The sequence below is a fragment of the Mauremys mutica genome, chromosome 7 (genome assembly GCF_020497125.1).
Source record: "Mauremys mutica isolate MM-2020 ecotype Southern chromosome 7, ASM2049712v1, whole genome shotgun sequence".
NCBI lineage: Eukaryota > Metazoa > Chordata > Testudines > Geoemydidae > Mauremys > Mauremys mutica.
Window position 1 is genome coordinate 32,439,619 of NC_059078.1, and position 21,751 is coordinate 32,461,369.

The 21,751-nt window shown below is 49.9% G+C and overlaps 1 protein-coding gene across 1 annotated transcript in view; it reads right to left on the reverse strand.

Moving 5' to 3' along the window:
- The window catches only part of NRXN2 (neurexin 2), a 369,827-nt gene that overhangs the window by 181,700 nt on the left and 166,376 nt on the right, over positions 1-21,751 (reverse strand). Inside the window, exons 8-9 of the mRNA XM_045024465.1 lie at positions 6,177-6,338; positions 4,680-5,118 (exon numbers count right to left, since the gene is read on the reverse strand). Coding sequence (XP_044880400.1) covers positions 4,680-5,118; positions 6,177-6,338 — 601 coding nt within the window. The remainder of the gene's footprint in view (positions 1-4,679; positions 5,119-6,176; positions 6,339-21,751) is intronic.

Consider the following 21,751-nt stretch of genomic DNA (forward strand, 5'->3'; position numbering starts at 1 on the left):
AGGAATTGGCTATTAAGTGTATAATAGGAGCTGTGAAATGCATTGAGGTGACCGACACTGGCTCAAACATAATAGTTATTAGATCAGACATGCTAAAAAGGCTAGGAATAGGAGATCTAAATCTGATCTGCCTCATTAGTCCCAAATGGCAGGATGAGGGGGGTTGAACATGCACCTGTCTGAAAATTAGATTTCAAAGTTGGACTTCTTGAATTTGAGTAAAAAGTCTGGATAGCCAAGATAGTGGATGAGCTAATCATCAGTTTGGATTTTTTTATGGCTAATAACTGTGTAATAAATGCCAGGAAAAGTGTCAGTCTGTGGAAATTCCCTTTAAATACTTGGCTCAGGTGAGACAGATGATTTGTAGGCAATTAGTTTGCAGTGAAGGAGTCATCCTGCCCCTAGGGGGAGAAACCATTATAACAGTTACATGCTGTGGTAGCTTTCCAGCAAAGAAAGATGGGGAGTAGCTAAAACCTGTTTTGAGACTCAGGGTCTCAGGAGAATCTTAGCTGCTAAGGCTCTTGCGGAGCTGAATTAGGAATGGAGGTCTGTTCCTCTGCTACATGTTTCTGACAAGCAGTAAATAATAACAAAGGGAACCACAGCTGCAAAATGTAAAAAGGAGGTTACTTACCTATAACTAGAGGTTCTTTGAGATGTGTGGTCCCAATCTGTATTCCATAGGGACCATCACTTAAAGAACCAGTGGATCTAATAATTGCTGGTATAGAAGAAAACTACTGGGGATGGGGGGAAGGTGAGCTCCCAGAGTTTCTATTAGACTTGTTCCAGTGCAGTGCCATACATTTAAATGAAAAGCAACAGAACAGTCTGAGAGACTTTCTGGCTAGGAATCAGGAGTTTTTCTCCTCATCCAACAAAGATATAGACTGTACTGCACTAATCCAGCACAAGATTGAAATGGGGGAAAATGACCCGCTAAACAGCCATCTCACTGGCTACCAGTAACAAAGAGGGGAGAAATGTGGAAGACATAACTGAGCCTTTAACCATTCCTTGGGTTTCACTCAGAGTGCTGATTAAGAAAAAAGATGACAGCACCTGATTGTGTGTGGCCTATAGAAAACTAAATGAAGTCACTTTAAAGGATTCTTATCCACTACCATGAACAGATGATACTCTGGGTGGTGCGGCAGGTTCAATCTGGTTTTCCACACTGAATCTTAAAAGTGGGTATTGGCAAGTGGAAGAGGATCTAAAGGACAGGGAAAAGACAGATTTCACCACAGGACAAGGCCGGTGGCAATTAAGAGCCTTGCACAGCTTATGCAGTGCACCAACCACATTTGAGAGGCTAATGGAGAGGGTGTGACACGGCATGTCTCTCTCAGCCTGTCTGTTACACCTAAATGATATCCTAGTGCATGCTAAAACTTTTGAACAGGAACTGATACATCTACAAATGGTCTGCGGTAAGCTGAAGGATACCAATCTGAAATGGAACCCAAAGAAATGTGAGCTGTTTAAAAAAAAAAGTAATCTCTCTTGGGCACACAATCAGGGAGGAGGGAATTTTCACTGACAAACAGAAAATTGAGGCTGTGCAGAACTGGCAAACTTCCCAGACACTCACAGATGTGCAGAGTTTTGTCAGACTCTGCTCCTATTATAGAAGGTTTATTTGTGGGTTTGCCAATATCGCAAAAATGCTGCATAGGTTGGGAGAGAAAGGGAAACCATTTCAGTGGTCAGCAGAGCATTTTCAGAGTTCAAACAGGCTCTTGTGACTACTCCTATCTTGGACTGCCCATGATTCAAAAGACTTTTCATATTAACACAAATACTAGTGCTTACAGATCGGGGGCAGTATCGTCACAAGAACATCAAGGACTTGAGAGCATGATTGCTTATTACAGCAAAAGTTTAAGTTCTCTGGAGTGAAATTACTGCACCACTCAAAAGGAACTCCTGGCTGTGGCTGAAAGGAAATGGGGCAGGGAAAGAAAAGCTCCAAGAAGATTTGGATGGAAGTAAAATTGTTTGGGGTTGGTTACGTGAAATATCCAGACAGAAAGACACTGTAACTATGTAAATAGTTAAGCTTGTATCATACGTAATTTGTTAAATAGTTACTTTTCTTTCTATCTGGGATGGGTTGCTCAGGATGTCACTATTTTGGACTCCATCAAGGTGATGGGTGAAGATAAGATGAGGGGTGTTTTCAGGCTCTGGATAAACCTTGCTGTTACTATTCAGCGGAAACACCACCCTTCATTTAAGATAGTTATAAGAAGCCATTATAGATATTTTAGTGACCCAGGCAGCTGAAACAATAGGGCCCTCCAACCAAAACACAGGGTGTTACTGCTCAAAACAAAGGCACACATGGATGGAGAGGTTTCACTGGCTGTTGCTTTGTAGAGGTGTGTATCTTTGTGAGAGAGAGGCAGAAAAACCTGAGGAAGGAAAGGAAAAGGCAGCAAGGAAACACCACATGCAGTCACAAAAGCACTGGGAGCATAGCCCTTGGGAAAAGTTAAGAGAGAGAGAGAGTTGTTGGGCCTAGTGCTGGCTACAGAGGAGCTTGGAGCGTGGAGCAAAGAAGCTCTCTGTTTGATTCCTGCCTTGTTCAGAGAAACAGAACTTTGTCCATTCTTTGTAAATAAACAGGTTTGCATCCATCACCACTTTCTCCTCCTAACTAGAACAACCTTCAAGACTAAATTTTTGGCTTACTACTTGGGTCAAAACAAGGTCACAATACATACATGCACCCATACATATGCACTGATTCACACACATGCTCTCACATACAATTCACACACATGCACTCACACAATGATTTACACATCCCCATGCATTCATGCACACACACAGGGCTGCCCAGAGGATTCAGGGGGTCTGGGGCAAAGCAATTTCGGAGGCCCCTTCCATAAAAGAAAGTTGCAATACTATAGAATACTATGCTCTCGTGGGGGCCCCTGCGGGGCCCGGGGCAAATTGCCCCATTCCCCCCCCCCCAGGCGGCCCTGCACACACACACACACTAATTCACACACGCTCACTCAGACATGCACGATTCTCACACATACATGTGTTGAGTCTGAACTTTTGATGAGCTTAAACTTAACCCAGACTTGATGTCTCTATCTGAAACTTTTAATCAAAGCTCTGACCTGCGAACTACTCATGACACCCCCCCTCCCCTTAAGTAGCCATCTCCCCCTTTGTCTTTTTAAATTTACATTTTAACCTGTTTTATCCTGTAGAATCTTGATTGATTATGCATGACCATTATGATCTGTTAATCACTTTGTTTACTTCTGTGTATAAATATTGATGCTCACCCCTAATAAACTTGCCACACTTACTCCGAAGCCTTTTAAGCTAAGGATAGTGTGAGCCCGTTGATCAACGAAGTGGTGTCTGGTCTCTGACAGATTGTGAGCCCCATACCAGCTCCGCACGAACTCGGGTGCTGGAGAGGTGAGTAAGGACTTGCTTTTTACCTAACACATGCACATGCATAAACATAAGAATGGCCATACTGGGTCAGACCAAAGGTCCACCTAGCCCAATATCCTGTCTTCTGATAGTGGCCAATGCCAGGTGCCCCAGAGGGAATGACTACAACAGGTAATCCATCAAGCGATCCATCCCTTCTGGCCCATTCCCAGCTTCTGGCAAACAGGGGCTGGGACACCATCCCTGCCCATCCTGGCTAATAGCCATTGATGGACCCATCCTCCATGAAGTTAGCTAGTTATTTTTTGAAGCCTTCATAACATCTTGGCAAAGAGTTCCACAGGCTGAACATAAATGCACACATACACAGAGGGAGCTAATATGCACATAGGGACATGCTGACATGTCCCTATCAGTAAAGTACTGTGCATATACATATGGCCAAAATGAGAACGTATATCGATTTAGACAGGCTTTGAGATATTTGAACCAGCAGGGGGCAGCACTGCATCTATCTCTTTCTCTCTCTCCCTCCACCCCACTTATGGGGAGCTGTAGGAAATGCTTCTCTGTCTCTGTTTCCTGCCACTCCTGGGCCTATTTTCTCACCTCTCTAATGAGCTGCTAATGAGCAGCCAATTCAGTATGCCAATCAGCAGTGAGGGGAAAAAAAGGTGTGTGTGTGGGGGAGGGCAGACAGCTCTGGGCTCTCTATTGGGCAGGTCCTTGGGCAAGGACTATAATAGGATCAAATTTGCTCCCTGACCCCAAAGTGCAAAGCACAATTCAGCCTGAGTGCCACCACTGAGCTCTGTGACTCAGCAGTCCCCCCCTCCCGCCCCCGACACCTCACCTGCTGGCCCTCATCCAAAGCCTAACTATAGCCCTTACAGCCCCCAATGCACAGCAGAGCCACCATGTGGCACCATGACCCTGCCACATTGCTGCACACCTCCAGACATCCCAGCTAGGGGCTCCTCACGGGTGGGGGTAGATGTGAGTACATGGGATCTCTGTTCTAGGCAGAAGGGGTCCCTGTAGGCAGTTGACTTGCGGGCACGGTCTGGAGGGCAGAGGTGGCATGGCACTCCCTGTGGGTGGGCAGAGTTCCAGGCAGCCAGGGCACAGGGAGCAGGCAGAGGTGGGACATGGGTCTCCATCAATAGGCTGGGGATGAGGGGACAGAGGTGAGCATGGGGTTCCCCATAGGCTGGGGTGTTGCAAACAGGGCAGGGGAGCCCTCTCACCTTTACGTCCATCACGCTGGAAGTCCACGTGGCACCACTCGCCGTCATTGACCTTCTTGTTGCTGGCCCGCATCTTGATGCCGCCAGAGCCCATGTCTAGCAGCAGATAAAGGTGCCCGTCCAGCAGCTCCATGGCAAAGTAGTCAGCCTTGTGTGGACGCTCAGCACGGCCCTCCCGTGGGGGCTGCAGGCGCCCATGGCTGAAGAGCAGCAGCCCGTTGGGCTCAGTGGTGCGGAAGTCAAAGGAGATGGAGCCAGTCTTCTTGGTGTTCCACTTGGGCAGGGAGATGTAGGCCTCGGGCGACTCAAAGGTGACTGGGTCCAGCGCTGCCACATTCTCACAGCGGAACACCAAGTCCCCATTGATCTTCATCTTGGGGTCGCCCTCCTTTGCCAGGCGTGACAGCTCCAGCTTGAAGTCATTGTTCTTGTACACGACCTGGTGGGGAGAGCTGAAGTGGGATACGAGGCCTTTGTCCTCTAGGGGGTGCCAACTTCAATCTGGCCCCCAGCAGGGACCTGCTGGCTGGCTCAAGGAGTAGGGAGATTGGCTAGCTTGCAGGGAGGTGGGGGGTGGAATACAAGGTCTTTTCCCTCTAGGCGAAAAGCCAGTTCCAATCTGGCTTCAAGTAAACAGTGATCTAGAGCAGTGGTCTCCAAACTGTTTTGATTGCGCACCCTTATCAGTAAAAAATTTTTGAGCACGCACCCCCTGCCGTGACGAAGCAAAAAAAAACAAACAAAAAAAACACTCGGACTCCCACCTGAACTGCCAAAACAAAAAGAAAAAAGAAAACAAGTGCTCCTCCTGCCGCGCACCCCCAAGGATCCTCTTGTGCACTCCCTGGGGCAGTGGTGCCCAACCTTTTCGTCTGGTGCCTGCCAGACGAAGGACCGTGGCGGTGGTGGAGCATCCGCCAAAATGCAGCCGAATTTCTGTGGCATTTCGGCGGCGACGCCTCTTGATGACGTCGCTTGTCGGCGGTAAGCGGCGTCATTGAGAGGCGTTGCTGCCAAAATGCCGCAGAAATTCGGTGGCATTTCGGCAGATGCTCGACTGCTGGTCAGGATGCAGGCGCATTTAGAAGCCCCTGTGGGCGCCATGGCACCCGCGATACCGCATTAGGGACCCCTGCCCTGGGGTGTGCGCACCTCACTTTGGAGACTACTGATCTAGAGCTGTTCCTACCTGATGGCTGCTATGTGTAATGAGTTTCCTGGGTCTCCTTCTGGTTCCTATTGTCTACATCACACACCAAATTCCATCCCTGCCAGCCCCCAAACAAGGATCATATGGGAATGGTCCTCAGTTGCCGCTGACAAGAGATACTCCTGCACTTGCTGCCCTAAACTTTTGGGCAGCGTTGCTATGGGATGTTAAACAGTCCTTGCACCCCACCCCATAGGTGGCTGCATCACAGCACTGGTCAAGAGATCCCCATAAAGATAGACACTTCACCCAGCCCCAGAGGCAGCTGCATGTCATTGCATACTCACATCCTTGAGGCACCCCATGAAGTTATTGCTGACTGGGGACCCCGGCAGGTCAGCTGTGTTGGGGCTGCCCCCAATGTAGAAAAAGTCATCTGAGCCCAGCATGGTATAATCCTCCTGTGTGTAGCCCGTCGTTGTCAGGATACCATCCACAGAAATGGTCACCTGTCCGTCATAATTGCAGGGGTGGGGTGGGACAGTGGCAGGGAAGGGGGAGGGTTGCAGGAGGGGTGGAAACAAGCAGATAACAGAATATTAACCGCCTGGGGCTGGTGAGGGGCTGGGGGGTAATGAGGGGAGAGGTGGCTAAGCCATTTTTATGTCTGGTTGTCTCTTTGGAGGAATGCCAGTATTTGGGGCTTGGGGAAAGGGAGAGTTGAATAAAATTTGATGGAGGCTTGAAAGAGGCGGCATAAAATTTTATGTGGGAAGGGGATTGCAATGGGGTTGTTCACAATATTTGATGGGCTGAAATGGGGGAGTGGACAAAAATTGATGGGGGGCTAGAAAAGGGGGAACATAAGATTTGACCAAGGGAGGGTTGTTCACAAGATTTAACGGAGGAAGAGGGCTGGGGAAGAGATTGTCGCAGATTTGTTGGGGAGGGTCTGCACAAGATTTGGTGGGGGGCTGGGAAGAGGGGTGCACCAGTTTTGATGGCCTGTCACTAGCCCTGCCAGGGGGGTTAGTGATATTATAGGCAGCTAGACCTGTTGGGTGATGGATAAGCGCCATATATCCCATCCCAATCTGCCCTCCAACCCCACCCACCCCCGGCTGCACCCCACTCACCACAGCTGCAGCTCCTCACCGAGGTCCAGGTTGGGGTGCAAAGCTGACAGTGTTGCCCTAAAACCAAGCCGGGACCTCCCACTGTCCACCCTGGTTGGCCTAGGGCATATGACACATCTCCCCTGCCTTAGTTTGGGCAGTTGGGACCTCTGACACACTGGGCATAATGGCAGGTCCAAGAAAAGATGGGGTTACAGGCACATCTGTGGGGAGGGGTAATGGCTGCTAGTGAGGAGGCTGAGGGGAGGGAGTTGAATTAATGCCCATTGTGTGAGGAGGCTGCGGGGGGAGGGAAAATGGCCGTTTGATGAGGATTCTGGGGGAGGTGGGGAAACGCCTGATCAGTGAGGAGGCTGGGGAAGGTTGGGGAATGGCCGTTCAGTGAGGAGGGTGAGGGAAGAGGAATGGCCGTTATGTGAGGAGGCTGTTGGAGGTGGAATGGCCGTTGTGTGAGGAGGCTGGGGGGGGGGAATGGCCATTGTGTGAGGAGGCTGGGGGGGAGGGGATGGCTGTTCTGTAAGGAGGCTGTGGGGGAGGAGGAATGGCCATTCTCTGAGGAGGCTGGGGAAGGAGGGGAAATGGCCGTTCTCTGAGGAGGCTGTGAGGTGGGGAATGGCCATTCTGTGAGGAGGCTGGGGAGGGAAATGGCCGTTCTGTGAGGAGGCTGGCGGGGCCGGGGGGGATGGCCATTCTGTGGGGAGGCTGTTGGAGAGGGAAATGGCTGTTCAGTGAAGAGGCTGCAGGGGGGTGGGGGTGGGAATAGCAGTTGTGTGAGGAGGCTGGTGGAGGGGGAATGGCCATTCTGTAAGGATGAGGGGGGGGGTTGGCTGTTCTGTGAGGAGGCTGGGGGGGAATGGGCGTTGTGTGATGAGGCTGGGGTAGGTCGGGGAATGGCTTTTCTCTGAGGAGGCTGGTGGAGGGGGAATGTCCATTCTGTGTGTGTGGTGGGGGGTGGCCATTCTGTGAGGAGGATTTTGGAGGGTTAATGGCCTTTTTGTCTGAGGAGGCTGGGGGAGGAGGGGGAATGGCCGTTCTCTGAGGAGGCTGTGAGGGGGGGAATGGCCATTCTGTGAGGAGGCTGGGGAGGAAAATAGCCATTTAGTGAGGAGGCTGTTGGAGGGGTAATGGCCATTCAGTGAGTAGGTGGGTGAGGAATGGCCGGTGGGTGAGGAGGCTGGGCGGGGGGCGGAGGGGCAGAATGGGTGTTCTGTGAGGAGGCTGTCAGGGGGCAGAATGGCCATTCTGTGAGGAGGCGGGGGGGGGGGGAGGAAATAGCCATTCAGTGAGCAGGGTGTTGGAGGTGAATGGCCATTGTGTGAGGAGGTGGGGGTGGGGGGAGAGGAATGGCTGTTCTGTGAGGAGGCTGTCGGGGTGGAATTGCCATTCTGTGAGGAGGCTGTTGGAGGGGGAATGGCCATTCAGTGAGTATTTGGTGGTTAGGGTGATAACCGCTGTTCCCTGAGCAGGCTGTGGGTAGGGGAGTAGCAGCCAATCTGGGGCAGGACGGTGGGTAACTGCTGCTTTGGGAGGAGACATGGGGAACAGCTGTTCCGAGAGGAGGCTATGGTGGCAATGGCCACTGTGGTATGGGTGTAGAGAACAGCTGTTCTGTGATAAAGTTGTATGGAGAGGGTTGGTAACAACTGGTATGTGGAGAGTACAGAAGTTGGGGTAACAGCTGTTCTGGGGGAAGCTGGGAGCAGTTAACAGGGGTTAGAGGGAGGTAACAGATGGCCTGTGGGGAAGCTGTAACAGGGCCAGTGTGTGTGTGTGTGTGTGTGTGTGTGTGTAAAATGGCTTGGCCAGGAGAGAAGTAGGAAGGGAGAAACAGTTGGTCAGTGGGAGACTGTGGAAAGGTAATAGCCAGCCCACAGGCAGGATACAGGGAGGGAAGGTATCAGATAATCTGAGGGTAATGGTTGTTCAGGGTGGGGTAGATTGGGGTAAGAGAAGGCAGTTCTGAGCCTTCTGCAGTGTCTGGGAAGATAGGTATTTCTCATCCTGATCAGTAGAGGGCACTGCTTGCTTGCACGCAGGCACGCACACAGAGCTGTGATCCTAGCTATCCAGGAGCAGTCCATACACACAGAGACAGGAAATTCTCATTCTATCCTGTAGGGGACAGTTTTCGTTTTCTCTCTCTCAATCTCTCTCTCACACACACACACACTCACAGGTTGTTCTGATCCTATCTAGTAGGGGGTAATACACACACTTACTCAAGCAGTTATGATGAATATCTGACACAGGGGGCAATAGCCATACATGAACACATGCACACTTCCGAACCTGTCTAGTAGGGAGTAACGCACACATACACACTGAGGCAGTTCTGATCATGTCCAGGATGGGGCAACAGACATAAGCACGCACATATAGGCAGTTCTGATTCTATAGTATCTCTCTCTCTCACACACACACACACACACACACACACACAGTTCTGATTCTGTTCCGCAGGGGGCAGTACATACCCAGAGAATTATGGTCATCTCCAGTAGGAGGCAGTACACATCCATTTGCGTACACACACTTCTGATCCTATCTAGTAGGAAGCATCACATGCGTGCACGCACACACACACACTTCTGATCATTTCTAGTATGGGGCAGTACATACAAGCATGCCTAAACACAGGCCGTTCTGATTATACACAGTATGGAGCAGTACACGCACATGCAGACACAGAGGCAGTTCTGATCTTGTCCAATAGGGGTCAGTATACGTGCATGCACACATGCATGCACACACACACACACTTCTGATTCTGTACAGTATGGAACAGTATACACACAGTCAGGCAGTTCTGAGCCTGTTCAATGGGGTGCAATACACACGCACACACAGTTATGATCATCTCCAGTAGAAAGCAGTACATATGCATGTATGCTCATACACACATTTCTGATCCTATCTGGTAGGGAGCATCACACATACAGGCAGTCCTCCGTTTATGCAGTATTGAGAAGGACACAAATACACATACAGACAGTCCTGAACAATACATTAATGAGCAGTATATACACACACACACACAGAGGCCATTCTGCTCCTGTCTAGGAGGGAGCAGAACACCACCAAACCTAGAGGCAGTCCTCATTCTATCCCAGGATTGAGCAGTGTACACATGCACACATAGGCAGTTCTGATCCTATCCAATAGGGGTAGTACTTACACAGAGAGTGTTCTCTCTCTCTCTCACACACACACACACACCACCCAGAACAAAATCAGAACTGCCTCTATATTCACTATGAAGCAGCATATACAACCACACACAGGCATTTCTGAACCTGTCCAGTAGGGGAGAGTATGCACACGCATACACACACACACATGCTACACAGGCTGTTCTGATCCTATTCCAGTGGTAGTACACACACACACACACACACACACACACCAAGGGTGTATCAGTACACAGATAAATCCTCTGTTACCCCCACCAGCCCTCCCTGATGCCCTGCATATCCATCCTGTTTAAAGTGGGAGGACCTGAACCCCAATGCTGCAGCAACCCCTTGCAGCACATGTTGGGGCTTTGCCCCACAATGCTCGCTAACCAGATCACAGTGTTGGGTCTAGTTCAGATCCAAAGTCCACCCCACTGCTTTGGGTGCTGGTTCTGATCCAGGCTTGATCTCTGATGCAGTGGAATGAGATAAGTCAGGCTCTCCTGGAAGCATTTTCCCCTGGTATATAGGTACCACAACAACCCTAGCACAAATTGTTAACCCCGTGTCATGAGGTTTGGGGGAGACAGGATGGGGCTGCATTTTGTACCCCCATCCCTCCCAATTCTTGTTTCAACCCATCAAATCTTGTGCATATGAGGGCTCTGGCCTGGAGGAACCATTGTGTTTATTGGGGGGACTAGAAAGGTGGCCAGGAGGACCAGTTGTGTTTTTCTTTGTTGGGGGGCTGTTTCTTGATACCCAGGGGGAGTGCATGGGTGAGAGGTTATGAGGAGGGATTTGGGGATGGGGGATTGTGGTTTGTTAAACTCCTTTCAATTGGTCCATTTCCTCTTCCCCATAAAGCAGGGGATGGGGGGAGGGGAGGCTGTGGGGGGTCACATTAGTATTGGTCAGTACAACGACATGCAAAAGAAGTTAGAATAGGAAGGGGAAGGGAAGGGCAGGAAGGCGTAAAGTCCAAGCTGGGGTCCCTCCTTGTAAACAGTGCCCCTCCCCAAGTCCTGTTGTCAAAGGCTAAAGCCTTGGGGTGGAACTGGCCCTTAAATTGCTAGACAGGCTGACCCTGTGGTTGGAAGAGGCTCCGATAAGCACTCCATTAAGCACAGGCCAATGAAGACCCACATCACCACACGGGGGCGACACTCAGACAAGCCCTATGACACTCCAGCTAACAGAATATGCAGCAGCTGAAGTCATTCCTGGATCCTGACCTGGCTACAAGCCCCAGGGTGAAAACAGCAGAGGGAGCTCCCAGACAGAGCGAGTCAGGGACAGACAGATGACAGCCTCCCACCCCCACCCCTAGAGCAGGAGTTCCCAGCTCCCTCTGCTTTTATTACTAGACCCCCAGTTTCCTCCCAGAGCTGGAAATAGAACCCAGGAATCCTGACTCCCAGCCCTTCCTATTCTAACCACCAGCTCCCATTCCCCACCCAGAGCCAATGATAGAACTCAGAAGCTGTGACTCCTAGTCAGAAGCTGTGACTCCTAGTCCATTCCCCCCAGCTCTAACCCACTGGACCCCACTTCCTTGCAAGAGCTGGGCATAGAACCCAGGCATCCTGACTCCCAACCCTACCCTGTTCTGACCACCAGACCCCGCTCCCCACTGAGAGCTGGGGATAGAAGGCAGAAGTCCTGGCTCCCAGCCCCACATCTTGCACACTCTAACCCACTCAACCCCACTTCCCTGCAAGAGCTGGGCACAGAATCCAGGAGTTCTGCCTCCCAGCTTTCCCCCAATCCCATTGCTCTAACCACTAGACACCACTCCCCTGTCAGAGCCAGGCTAGAAATCTGTTAGTTAAAAACCAAAAATCTCATCTGCGGACAAACTGCCCCCACTAAAAAGCTAATCTAAAAGGAGGGATCCCAGTTCAGACAGGCCCCGCATAGGACAGAGCGCCCCTGTGGGGAAGGGAGTGGGGATGTTTTGGATTAGTAAAATAATTTGGGGATCTGTTTTCCTCGGACAAACTTAAAAGTTCAGACAGAAAAATGGCAGTTAGTAGGAACAGTAAGACAATCTTCATTAGCACAGTATTAGTACCACAGGAGTTAATTATCAGCTGGCATTAATCATGGCTCTTGGTTAATTAATTAATTAATCATCAAAGAGAGAGAGAGAGATTGGCGAAGAGAAAGAGACTCGGATGGAGAGAGAGAGAGAGGAAAGCCATGCAGGGCAGAAAGGCAGAATGAGCGATAGCCAGAGCCGTGCATGTTAGACAGGTTTGGGGGTTCCAAGGAAGGGTCACGGACCAATGGGGGGCACAGAAAGAGAAAGAGAGAGATGCAGGCTGAGGCATGCACGAGAGAGGGAGAGGGGGGGTTAAAATGATGGAAATGGAGTGGGCTGGCTGGGGGGTGGTTTGTAACGGGAGCACCTGTGTGATCGGTAAACAAGAGTGTGGGTTGTACTACAACCCCAGAACCCTCCTCCCACACACACCAGAGCCCTCCCTCACATACATCCTAGAGCTCACACATACAAACATACACACACACACACACACCTGGCCTTCCCCACACAAACCAGAGATAGCCCTCTTCTCCACACACTTCTCCTCTCTCTCTCACACACACGCCAGAGCTATCCCCCTTCCGCACACACTCCAAAACCCTCCCTCACACACACACACACACACCAGAGCCATCGACACACACACATACACACACGCCCCCCCCAACCCCCCAAGGGCTCCTCCCTCACACATACAGCAGAGCTAGCTTCCCCTTCCACAGCAGAGGTCTCCCCCGCAACACTTACATTAGCTATCCCTCCACACACACGCAAGAGGTCTCTCTCTTTCAAACACACACACACACACGCCCCAGAGCTCTCCTTTGCCGTGCATATACACTGAAACTCCCATCAATACACATGGGCCAGGGCTCTCCCCCGAGTCACAACACAGTATCCCCAACACACACCAAAGCTCTCCCCCTTGCACACAACAGAGCCCCATACACACACAAACCAGAGCTTTCCTATCAAACATTCACTAGAATTCTCCCCCTCCACACACCAGAACTACACTCTCAGACATTTCCCCACTAAATGAGTTACTTCTCACATTCACATGCACACATGAGCTATCCCTCCAAACATCCACACAGCAGAGAGATTCCGCCTGCACACCCCCCCCAGAGCTATTCCCCCCCAGGCACACCAGAGCTATTTCTACCCACTCACACACACGCACCACAGTTATTCTCCCACACAAGAGCTACTCACCCTACACACATAACACAGCTATTCCCACACACAGAAGCACCAGAATTGTCGTCCCCACCAACACACATCTGCTCCTATGATTGATCCTGTGCATGCCTTGTTCTAAGCCTTGTCCCTAGCCTTGCTTCAGGCCTGCTCCTGCCTTGTTCCTGTCCCACTCCAGTCCTGCTCCTTTGCCTGGGACCTGACTCTGGCTCTGACCCCTAGTGCAATCACTAGGTCTGACTGCTATAGCTCCAACTACTAGACGTGACTGCTCATGCCCTGGTCCGTGCCAGTTTGAGTAGCCCACCTAAAAATGGAGAAGGGACAGGTTCCACTACTGGGGTGGATCCTGCTAAGGCCATCTTCCTGTCTCATCTTGCAGAACCTGTAGACTCAGGTTGCGGTTCTACCTCTCACTCTAGTACCTTGCACAAACATTTATCTGTTAGTACTCTGGATGGACAATTGGTGCCTAACACACCCCCTTCTCCTGCTCCAGCTATGGCACCCCACAATGTCAGAGGTATACCTGGAAGCGCAAGTGTACAGCAGTTTCTCAGGTAATTTCAGAGACTTGGAATTTGCCTGAGTGCATAATGTCCCCACCCAGTGCAAAATTACCCCTGACTTGGTAGAGTCCGTTGATGGTTCACTCCTTTCTTTGGACCCAGTCGCTCACCAGTCTGCCCACTTAGAAGTCAATCCCCACTGCCTTCCCAATAGCCTTGGTATCCACCAAATATCAAGACTTAGCTGACATGTTCAACAAAAAGGAAGCTGGCATATTGCTGCCTCACCGACCTCTAGACTGAGCAGAGGGACCTTTCAGGTATATCTATTCTCCCTCGAAGCATGAGTTACAAGTTCTCCAGAGCTATCACCAAGAATATCTGCACAAGGGGTTCATCCATCCCTCCTTGTCCCCAGCTGGGGCTTCAGTTTTCTTTGTGAATAAGAAGGATGGTTTACCTGCAGCCTTGTGTGGATTACCGAGCACTAAACAATGTTACTATCTGGAACCAGTACCCCTTACCCCTCATCAAGCTCTCTGAAAGACTTTGCTCTGCCAAGGTCTTCACTAGGTTGGACCTTTGTGGAACTCATAACTCGGTTCAGGTTCAAGAAGGAGATGAATGTAAGACTGCCTTCTGCACATAATGTGGACACTTGGAGTAGTTGGTTATGCCATTTGACTTACGCAATGCTCCGTTGACTTTCCAGCATTTCATTAATGATATCTTTAGGGACATGCTGGGCCAATCTGTGATTATTTACCTCGATGACATCCTCTGAGGACCTTCATCTGCAGATCCAGGTCTCCACAACCAACATATACACTGCATCTACAGAACAGGGGGAGATTGATCTAAGTTACACAACTTTAGCTATGTGGATAACATAGCTGAAGTCGACGTACTTAGATCTATTTTTTGCAGGGTCCACACTACGCTATGTCAACGGGAGACACTCTCCAGTCAACAGGGCCGGCTTTAGCAAGTGCGGGGCCCGATTCGAACAGTTTTAATGGGGCCCCAGCACGGATGACTTGGAAAAAAAAACCACCACAAAAAAAAAACCACATGGGTCTTGTACTCATCGGGTGGCGCTCCTTGTCTTTGGAGGCGAGTTCTTCACTCGCTCTGGGTCTTCCACGGCACTGAAGGACCTGCCGCTGAAGTGCTGCCAAAGACCTGGAGCGAGTGAAGGACCTGCCGCCGAAGTGCAGCTGAAGACCCGGAGCGCCGCCGGGTGAGTAAAAATTAAAAAAGGAGCCTGTATCCAGGGAAGGGATTCTCGGCCATTTGCCCTCCCTGGCGGCACTGCCACTGGGCACGGGGCTCTCTTAGGCGCGGGGCCCGATTCGGGGGAATTGGTGGAATTGGCCTAAAGCCGGCCCTGCCAGTCAACGCCCCTTGCACTTCTCATTCAGATGGAGTACAGGAGTCATCGAGTGAGCGATCTGTGGTTGATTTAGCGGGTCTTCACTAGACTCGCTAAGTCGACCACTGATTCATCAGTCGCCACGTGTCGATCCCCTGGTAAGTGTAGACAAGCCCCTAGAGAGACTCTGCCAGAACTTAAGAAGTGTGAATTTGATCAGGACACAGTCAGATTCCTTGGGTACATTGTTTCCCCAAAGGGACTAACTATGGACCCGCGCAAGTGGCAGCCGTATCCAACTGGGCTTTTCCAAAGGACACACAAGAGGTACAGTGATTCCAGGGCTTGGGCGACTTTTACCAACAGCTAATGGGGTTTTCTAGCCTGGTCGCTCCGATGACAATGCTTTTGTGAAAAGGATCCAGGTTCATCTGGTTCTTAGAAGCCCATCCTACCTTAGATCTGCTAAAAAAGATTTCACCACAGCATCCATCCTTATCCATCCAGATCCCACTAAGCCATTCATGGTGGAAGCTGACGCATCAAACTTTGCCATCGGTGCAGTGTTATCAAAACAAGTGGCCCTCCATAGCCAACTTCATGCCTCTGCCTTTCATTCCTGTAAACTAACTCCAGTGGAAAGAAATTATGATATCTGGGACAAGGTGGCCTTCGAGGAATGGCGTCATCCCTTAGAGGGAGCCCAGTTCCAAGTCCAGGTCCTTATGGACCACAAGAACCTGGAATCCCTCCAAATGGCCAGGCACCACAATCAACGCCAGATCCACTGGTCCCTCCTTGTTGCCTGATTTAACTTCATGGTAACCTGTTGTCTGGGACAGGATATTGAAAGGTTAATGCTCTGTCTTCCAAGGATGAGTATCTTGAACCTGGTGGAGAACCTCCTTTAACCATTTTTAAAGTGCCCAATTTTTGCCAACGAGTCTGTAGACAGCAGTCTGATGCCCTGCATTCATTCTCTGCTGCCCATCGATGTGTTTGCAACCCAGATCCGCCAGACCCTGGGAGGTGGAGATGCCCAGCCAGACTCAGAGTTCAGACTACAAGATGGTGTTCTCTATCACAGGTATCTCATTTGTGTTCCAGAGGGCCAGCCTAGACTTTGGGTCTTTAAATTATGACACAACATGCTGCTTGCTAGTCACTTCAGTCAATCCGAGACCAGGAGCCCAGTTTGGCTAACTTTCTGGTAGCCGGGTCTATGCACTTACATCAAGACATATATGAAGTCCTGCAAACCTCTACTCTGGAACCAAGAGTCCACACTCCAGACAGCTTGGCTTCCTCCAACCCTTGCCTATTCCACCCCAGCATTGGTCGACTGTATCTAGTGATTTAATTGGGGAGAGGCTTCACTGTCATGGGCACACAATGATCCTAATCATGGCCGATCTCCTAACTATGACGGCACACTTGGTTCTGTCCCACGCCATCCCTACTACCCTGGAAATGGTACATCTCTTCTTAGAGAACATCTTCTGTTACCATGGATTACCAACTGGCACCATGTCAGACTGGCATCCCATTTTTGGCAGGAGTTTCTAAGACTTCTTGGCATTGAGCCTCTCACCTTATCTGCCTATCACCCACAAACTAATGGGCAAACAGAATGAGTGAACCAGATTCTTGTACAGTATCTCTGCTAATTTTTGAATTACCACCAGGGATAACTGGTTTTCCCTGCTTTCATGTGCAGAATTTGCCTACAAAATGCAACCCACGCTTCCGCCCAACAAAGCCCATTCTTTGGTAACTATGGCTTTCATCCACATTGCCATCCAGACACATCCATGAGTTCCTAGTACCTGCTGCCATGAACTTGACCACCCATCTGCACCAAGTGCACCAATAACTCAAGGAATAGTAGTGATCTGCTAAAGAAGCTTGCAAGCACCATGCTGGCCAAGGTTGCCAGATCACCTGGAACCTTGCCATGGTGTTTGGTTTGGTTTGGTTATCCACTCAGAATCTTCAATCAGCTCACCCATCTGCCAAGCTAGAGCAGTGGTACCTGGCCCCATTCACAATCTCAAGCTAGGAGAACCCAGTAACATTCAAGTGACAGCTACCCAAGTTCCTAAAGATCCATCCTATATTTCATGTCTCCCTTCTAAAGCCTTGCACTGAGACCCATTCCTGAACCACTCCAACACACTGCTACCACCCATAACCATTAGAGGGCAGGAAGGATACTTGGTAGAACGGATTCTTGACACACACACCCCAGTGAGTTAGGAAAAACTCCAGTATCTGGTGGACTGAATGGGCTATGGTACAAACGACCAGTCCTGGGGACCAATAGAGAACATCTATGTCCCAGACCAACTATGGGACTTCCACCAAACTATACCAAGATGCCTGGCCCTAGAGCCATTAGGAGGTGCTCCTCAAAGAGGAGGGGTACTGTCAGGAATCATGAGCCTGAGACCAGCTAGCTGACTTGCAGATACCCTAATTGGCTGAGAGGCATCACCAGGACTGCTTTTAAGCCCAGCAGCCGCAGTAGGCTAGTGGCTGCTCAACACTTAAGCCCAAAGCTGCAATTTCTTCTGTGTCTGCCTTGTCCCCTGCCTTACTCCAGACACGCTTCTGCCTTGTTCTTGTCCTGCTCCAGCCCTTCTCCCTTGCCTTGTTCCTGACTCTAGCTCTGACCCTTGGCTCTGTTCCTGGCCTCTGAGTACAGCTCTGACCACTATACCTTACCACTCTGGCCTCAGTTCATGACACACACAGGGAGCTATTGCTCACACTCACACAAAGCAGGGCTATACACACACACACACACACACACACACACACACACACACACACACACACACACAGAGGACTATTCCTCCCTTCTCCAAAGGTCAGGAACTATGGTTTAAGATCCTTCAACTGAGCTTGCGGCTGGCCAATTTAGCCCTCCAGCAGGTTAATGAGCCCAGCTGGGCAGCAGCAGAATCACCTGATTGGCCAGCTCACTCAATTGGCTGCAGGGAGTCAGCAGGTCTGCATTTAAGCTCAGCAGTGGCAGCAGTCCATGGCTGCTCAATGCTTACACTTGCAACTGCAATCTCCCTTGTGCCTGCCTTGTTCCCAGCCTTGCTCCAGCCCTGCTCCTGCCTGCTCCAGCCCTGCTCCCTTGCCCGGCTTCTAACTCTGGCTCTGACCCTTGGCTTATCTCCTGGTTTCCGACTTCAGCGCTGACCCTTGGCTCTAACCATTAGGTCAGACTGCCCACATCCCAGCCCTTGATAGCTTGAGCAGCCCAAAGAACAGAGAAGACCTGATTTGGCTGCAGGGATTGACCCCTACAAACCCAAGTTGATGCCCTGCAGGAACATAATGTAGCGCTGCGGGTGCAAGCCACATAGTCAGTGACTCAGGCCCCTCCAGAACCGCAGATCCCAATATCTGACAAGTTTGACAGTGACCACAGAAAATTCCACAAGTTCTTAAACCAGTGCCCTCTCCTGTTCCTGATGGACCTGCAGTTGTTTCCCACAGACCGAACCAGGGTGGGACTCATCATTAATCTGATGACTGGGGAAGCATTGGCATGGGCCTCTCAACTGCTTGAGAAATCTAGTCCCCTCTTGAGTCAGTTCAAGGAGTTTGTCCAAGCCTCAACAGTGATCTTTGACCACCCAAATTGTACGCGCAGGGCAGAAGTCATGCTCCAGATCCTGAGGCAAAGATGTCAGCCACTTGCTAACTACGCTGCAGATTTTTGATACGTGGGTGACAGACGCAGAATGAAAACAAGGCCTCTCAGCGCTATCGTTTCCGGCTTGATCCAAATGATGAAATCAAAGATGAGCTTGCATGGACAGTATTCCCCACTTCTCTGGACACATTTAGCAACCTATGCCTCAAGACTGACAATTGCTTATTGGAACACTGCCAAGAAAGGAGAGTGGCTTTTCAATTCACATCTGTCTCAACAGCACCGGTCAGTCAACATCCAGTGCCCACTGCACAGTCTGAACTTGTGTAGGTGGTCATGGCGGAGAAGGCCTGATGTCAGGTATTGGGTCTCTGCCTCTACTGTGGGGAATTTGGGCACTTTGCTTTGACCTGTCCTGCAAAGGCTAGTTCCATATCTCAACTGGAAAATGCCAGGCCACAGCCCCCGGACCTCCCCACTGGTGTGGCATCTGATCAGCACCGAAGCACCTTCTGCTTCCACTCTGTCTACGGCATCCTACTCTGATGGAGGTCAGCATGAAAGCAATGATTGACTCTGTCTCCTCCAGAAGCTTTATGGACTTGGACTTTGCTTGCGCACACAGGATCCCAGCACAGCACAAGGACTTACCCAATGTAACAGAATCCATTGACGGATCACTCCTCTTATCAGGTCCCATCACCTCTGAGACCGCACCCTTAAAATCACAACTCTTCAGTGGCATCGCAAAGCCGTTCAATTGGGTCTGGTTTGTTCCCGCACTTCCTGGACATCCATGGTGTTATCACACTCATGATCCACACATCCTCTGGAGGGCAGGAATGATTAGTTTCCTCTTGTCCTACTGTCAATAGTCTTGTCACCCTGAACCAGGTCTCAAGTTGGAGGCTCATTTGTAGTATAACCCCAAGGAAACCCTGACCCGGTTACCCTGGGACAGAAAGGCTGAGTCCAGTAGACTCTCCAGTCAACACCTGCCTTGACAATACTGATGAAATACTGGGACCTTGCAGAATTCTTTGACAAGAGAAAGGCTGATATCCTCCTGCCTCACAGTCACTATGACTGTCCCATTGGCCTCCAGCCAGGGGTGGACATCCCTTTTGGATATATTTACTCTCTCTCAGTTCCTGAGTTGTGGATGCTCCAAGAGTATCTACAAAAGAATCTGGAAAAAGGATTAACCCTCCTGATCCGTATCTGGGAAGGGGATGAGTGGAAGACTGCATTCCATTCCTGATAGGGGCACTTGGAATACTTACTAATGGCCTTCAGGCTGTGCAGTGCTCCAACACTTTATCCATGACACTTTCAGAGACCTGTTGGACCAATTCATCGCTCTCTACCTCAACAATATTCTTGTTTTTTCTGAGGATCAAGCTCTTCATGATCAACATGTATTTTGAGTTTTGGAAAGGGTTTGCCAGAATTATCTCATTGTTAAATTGGAGAAATGTGAATTTGATCACAGTACGATCAAGTTCCTCAGATGTATTATATCACCTGATGGTCTATCCATGGAACTATGCATTTATGTCCCAGGTGGTCAGCCTATGCTCGAAGTTCTGAAATCATGTCATGACTCACCGCTTGCTGGTGGAACTAAAACAAGAAACTTAGTTTCATGGAACTTCATGGTGGCCATGTATGCACTGGTATGGACTAGTTTATCATGAAATATGTTAATTCCTACAACTTGGTCTCCTCCAGGCCTTGCCCACCCCATCTTAGTCCTGGTCCACCAAGTCCCTGGCTTTCATTGTAGAATTATCTTGCTCCCATGGTTGTTCAGTGGTGCTAGGTGCAGTTGACTTCTTAACTAAAATGGCCCACTTTGTCCCTTCTCACACATTCCCTACAACCCTGCAAACAGCCTGCCTCTTTCTAAAGCATGTCTTCCGGCTCCAGGGACACCTGACTAGCACTGTGTCAGACAGAGACCCACAATCTGTTTCCCATTTCTGGCACAGGCTTTTAAAACTCCTGCATATAGAGCTCTTTACCTCAGGCCAATGGACAGACAGAACAGATAAACCAGATCATAGAGCAATACCTCCGGCGGTTCTTAAATTATCACCAGGATAATTGGGTCTCCCTCCTGTCATAAGCCAAGTTCACCTACAACAATTCAATCCATGCCTCTACCCAATAGAGCTCATTCCACAAAAATTACGGCTTTTATCTCTGCTTTCACCCAGCATTGCCCACAAACTCCCCAGTTCCTGCAGCGGCGGACCAGTCACATATCTGAATCACATGCAACAAGAACTTACAGAACATCTGGAAGCCTCCAAGGAAACCTACAAGTATTATGCTGATCAGGGCTACCATGCCACACCTCATTTTAGCACTGAGGACAAAGTCTGGCTATCAACTTGAAATCTCAGATCAACCCAGCTATCATCAATAGCTAAGCCCATTCAGGATTCTCAAGCAGATCAACCCAGTGATATTCATGTTTCTATTACCAGAGTCAATGAAGACCCATCCTGTGTTTCATAGCTTCCTCTTGTGGATCCCTTCCCAGGTCAATACAATTTGTCATCACTACCCATTGCAGTCCCTGGGCAAGAAAAATACCGTGTCCAACAAATTATTGACTCCAAGAAAGCATAGGGCAAGCTTCATTACTTAATGAAACAGGAGGGCTATGGTCCTAATGACCAGTCATGGGAACCGGCAGAAAAAGTTCATGCACCACGGTTACTACAGGACTTTCATCAGGCTCATCCCAAGTAGGACGGGCTGAGGGCCCCTAGAAGGCACCCTTGAAAGGGGTCGGTATGTCCCTCAG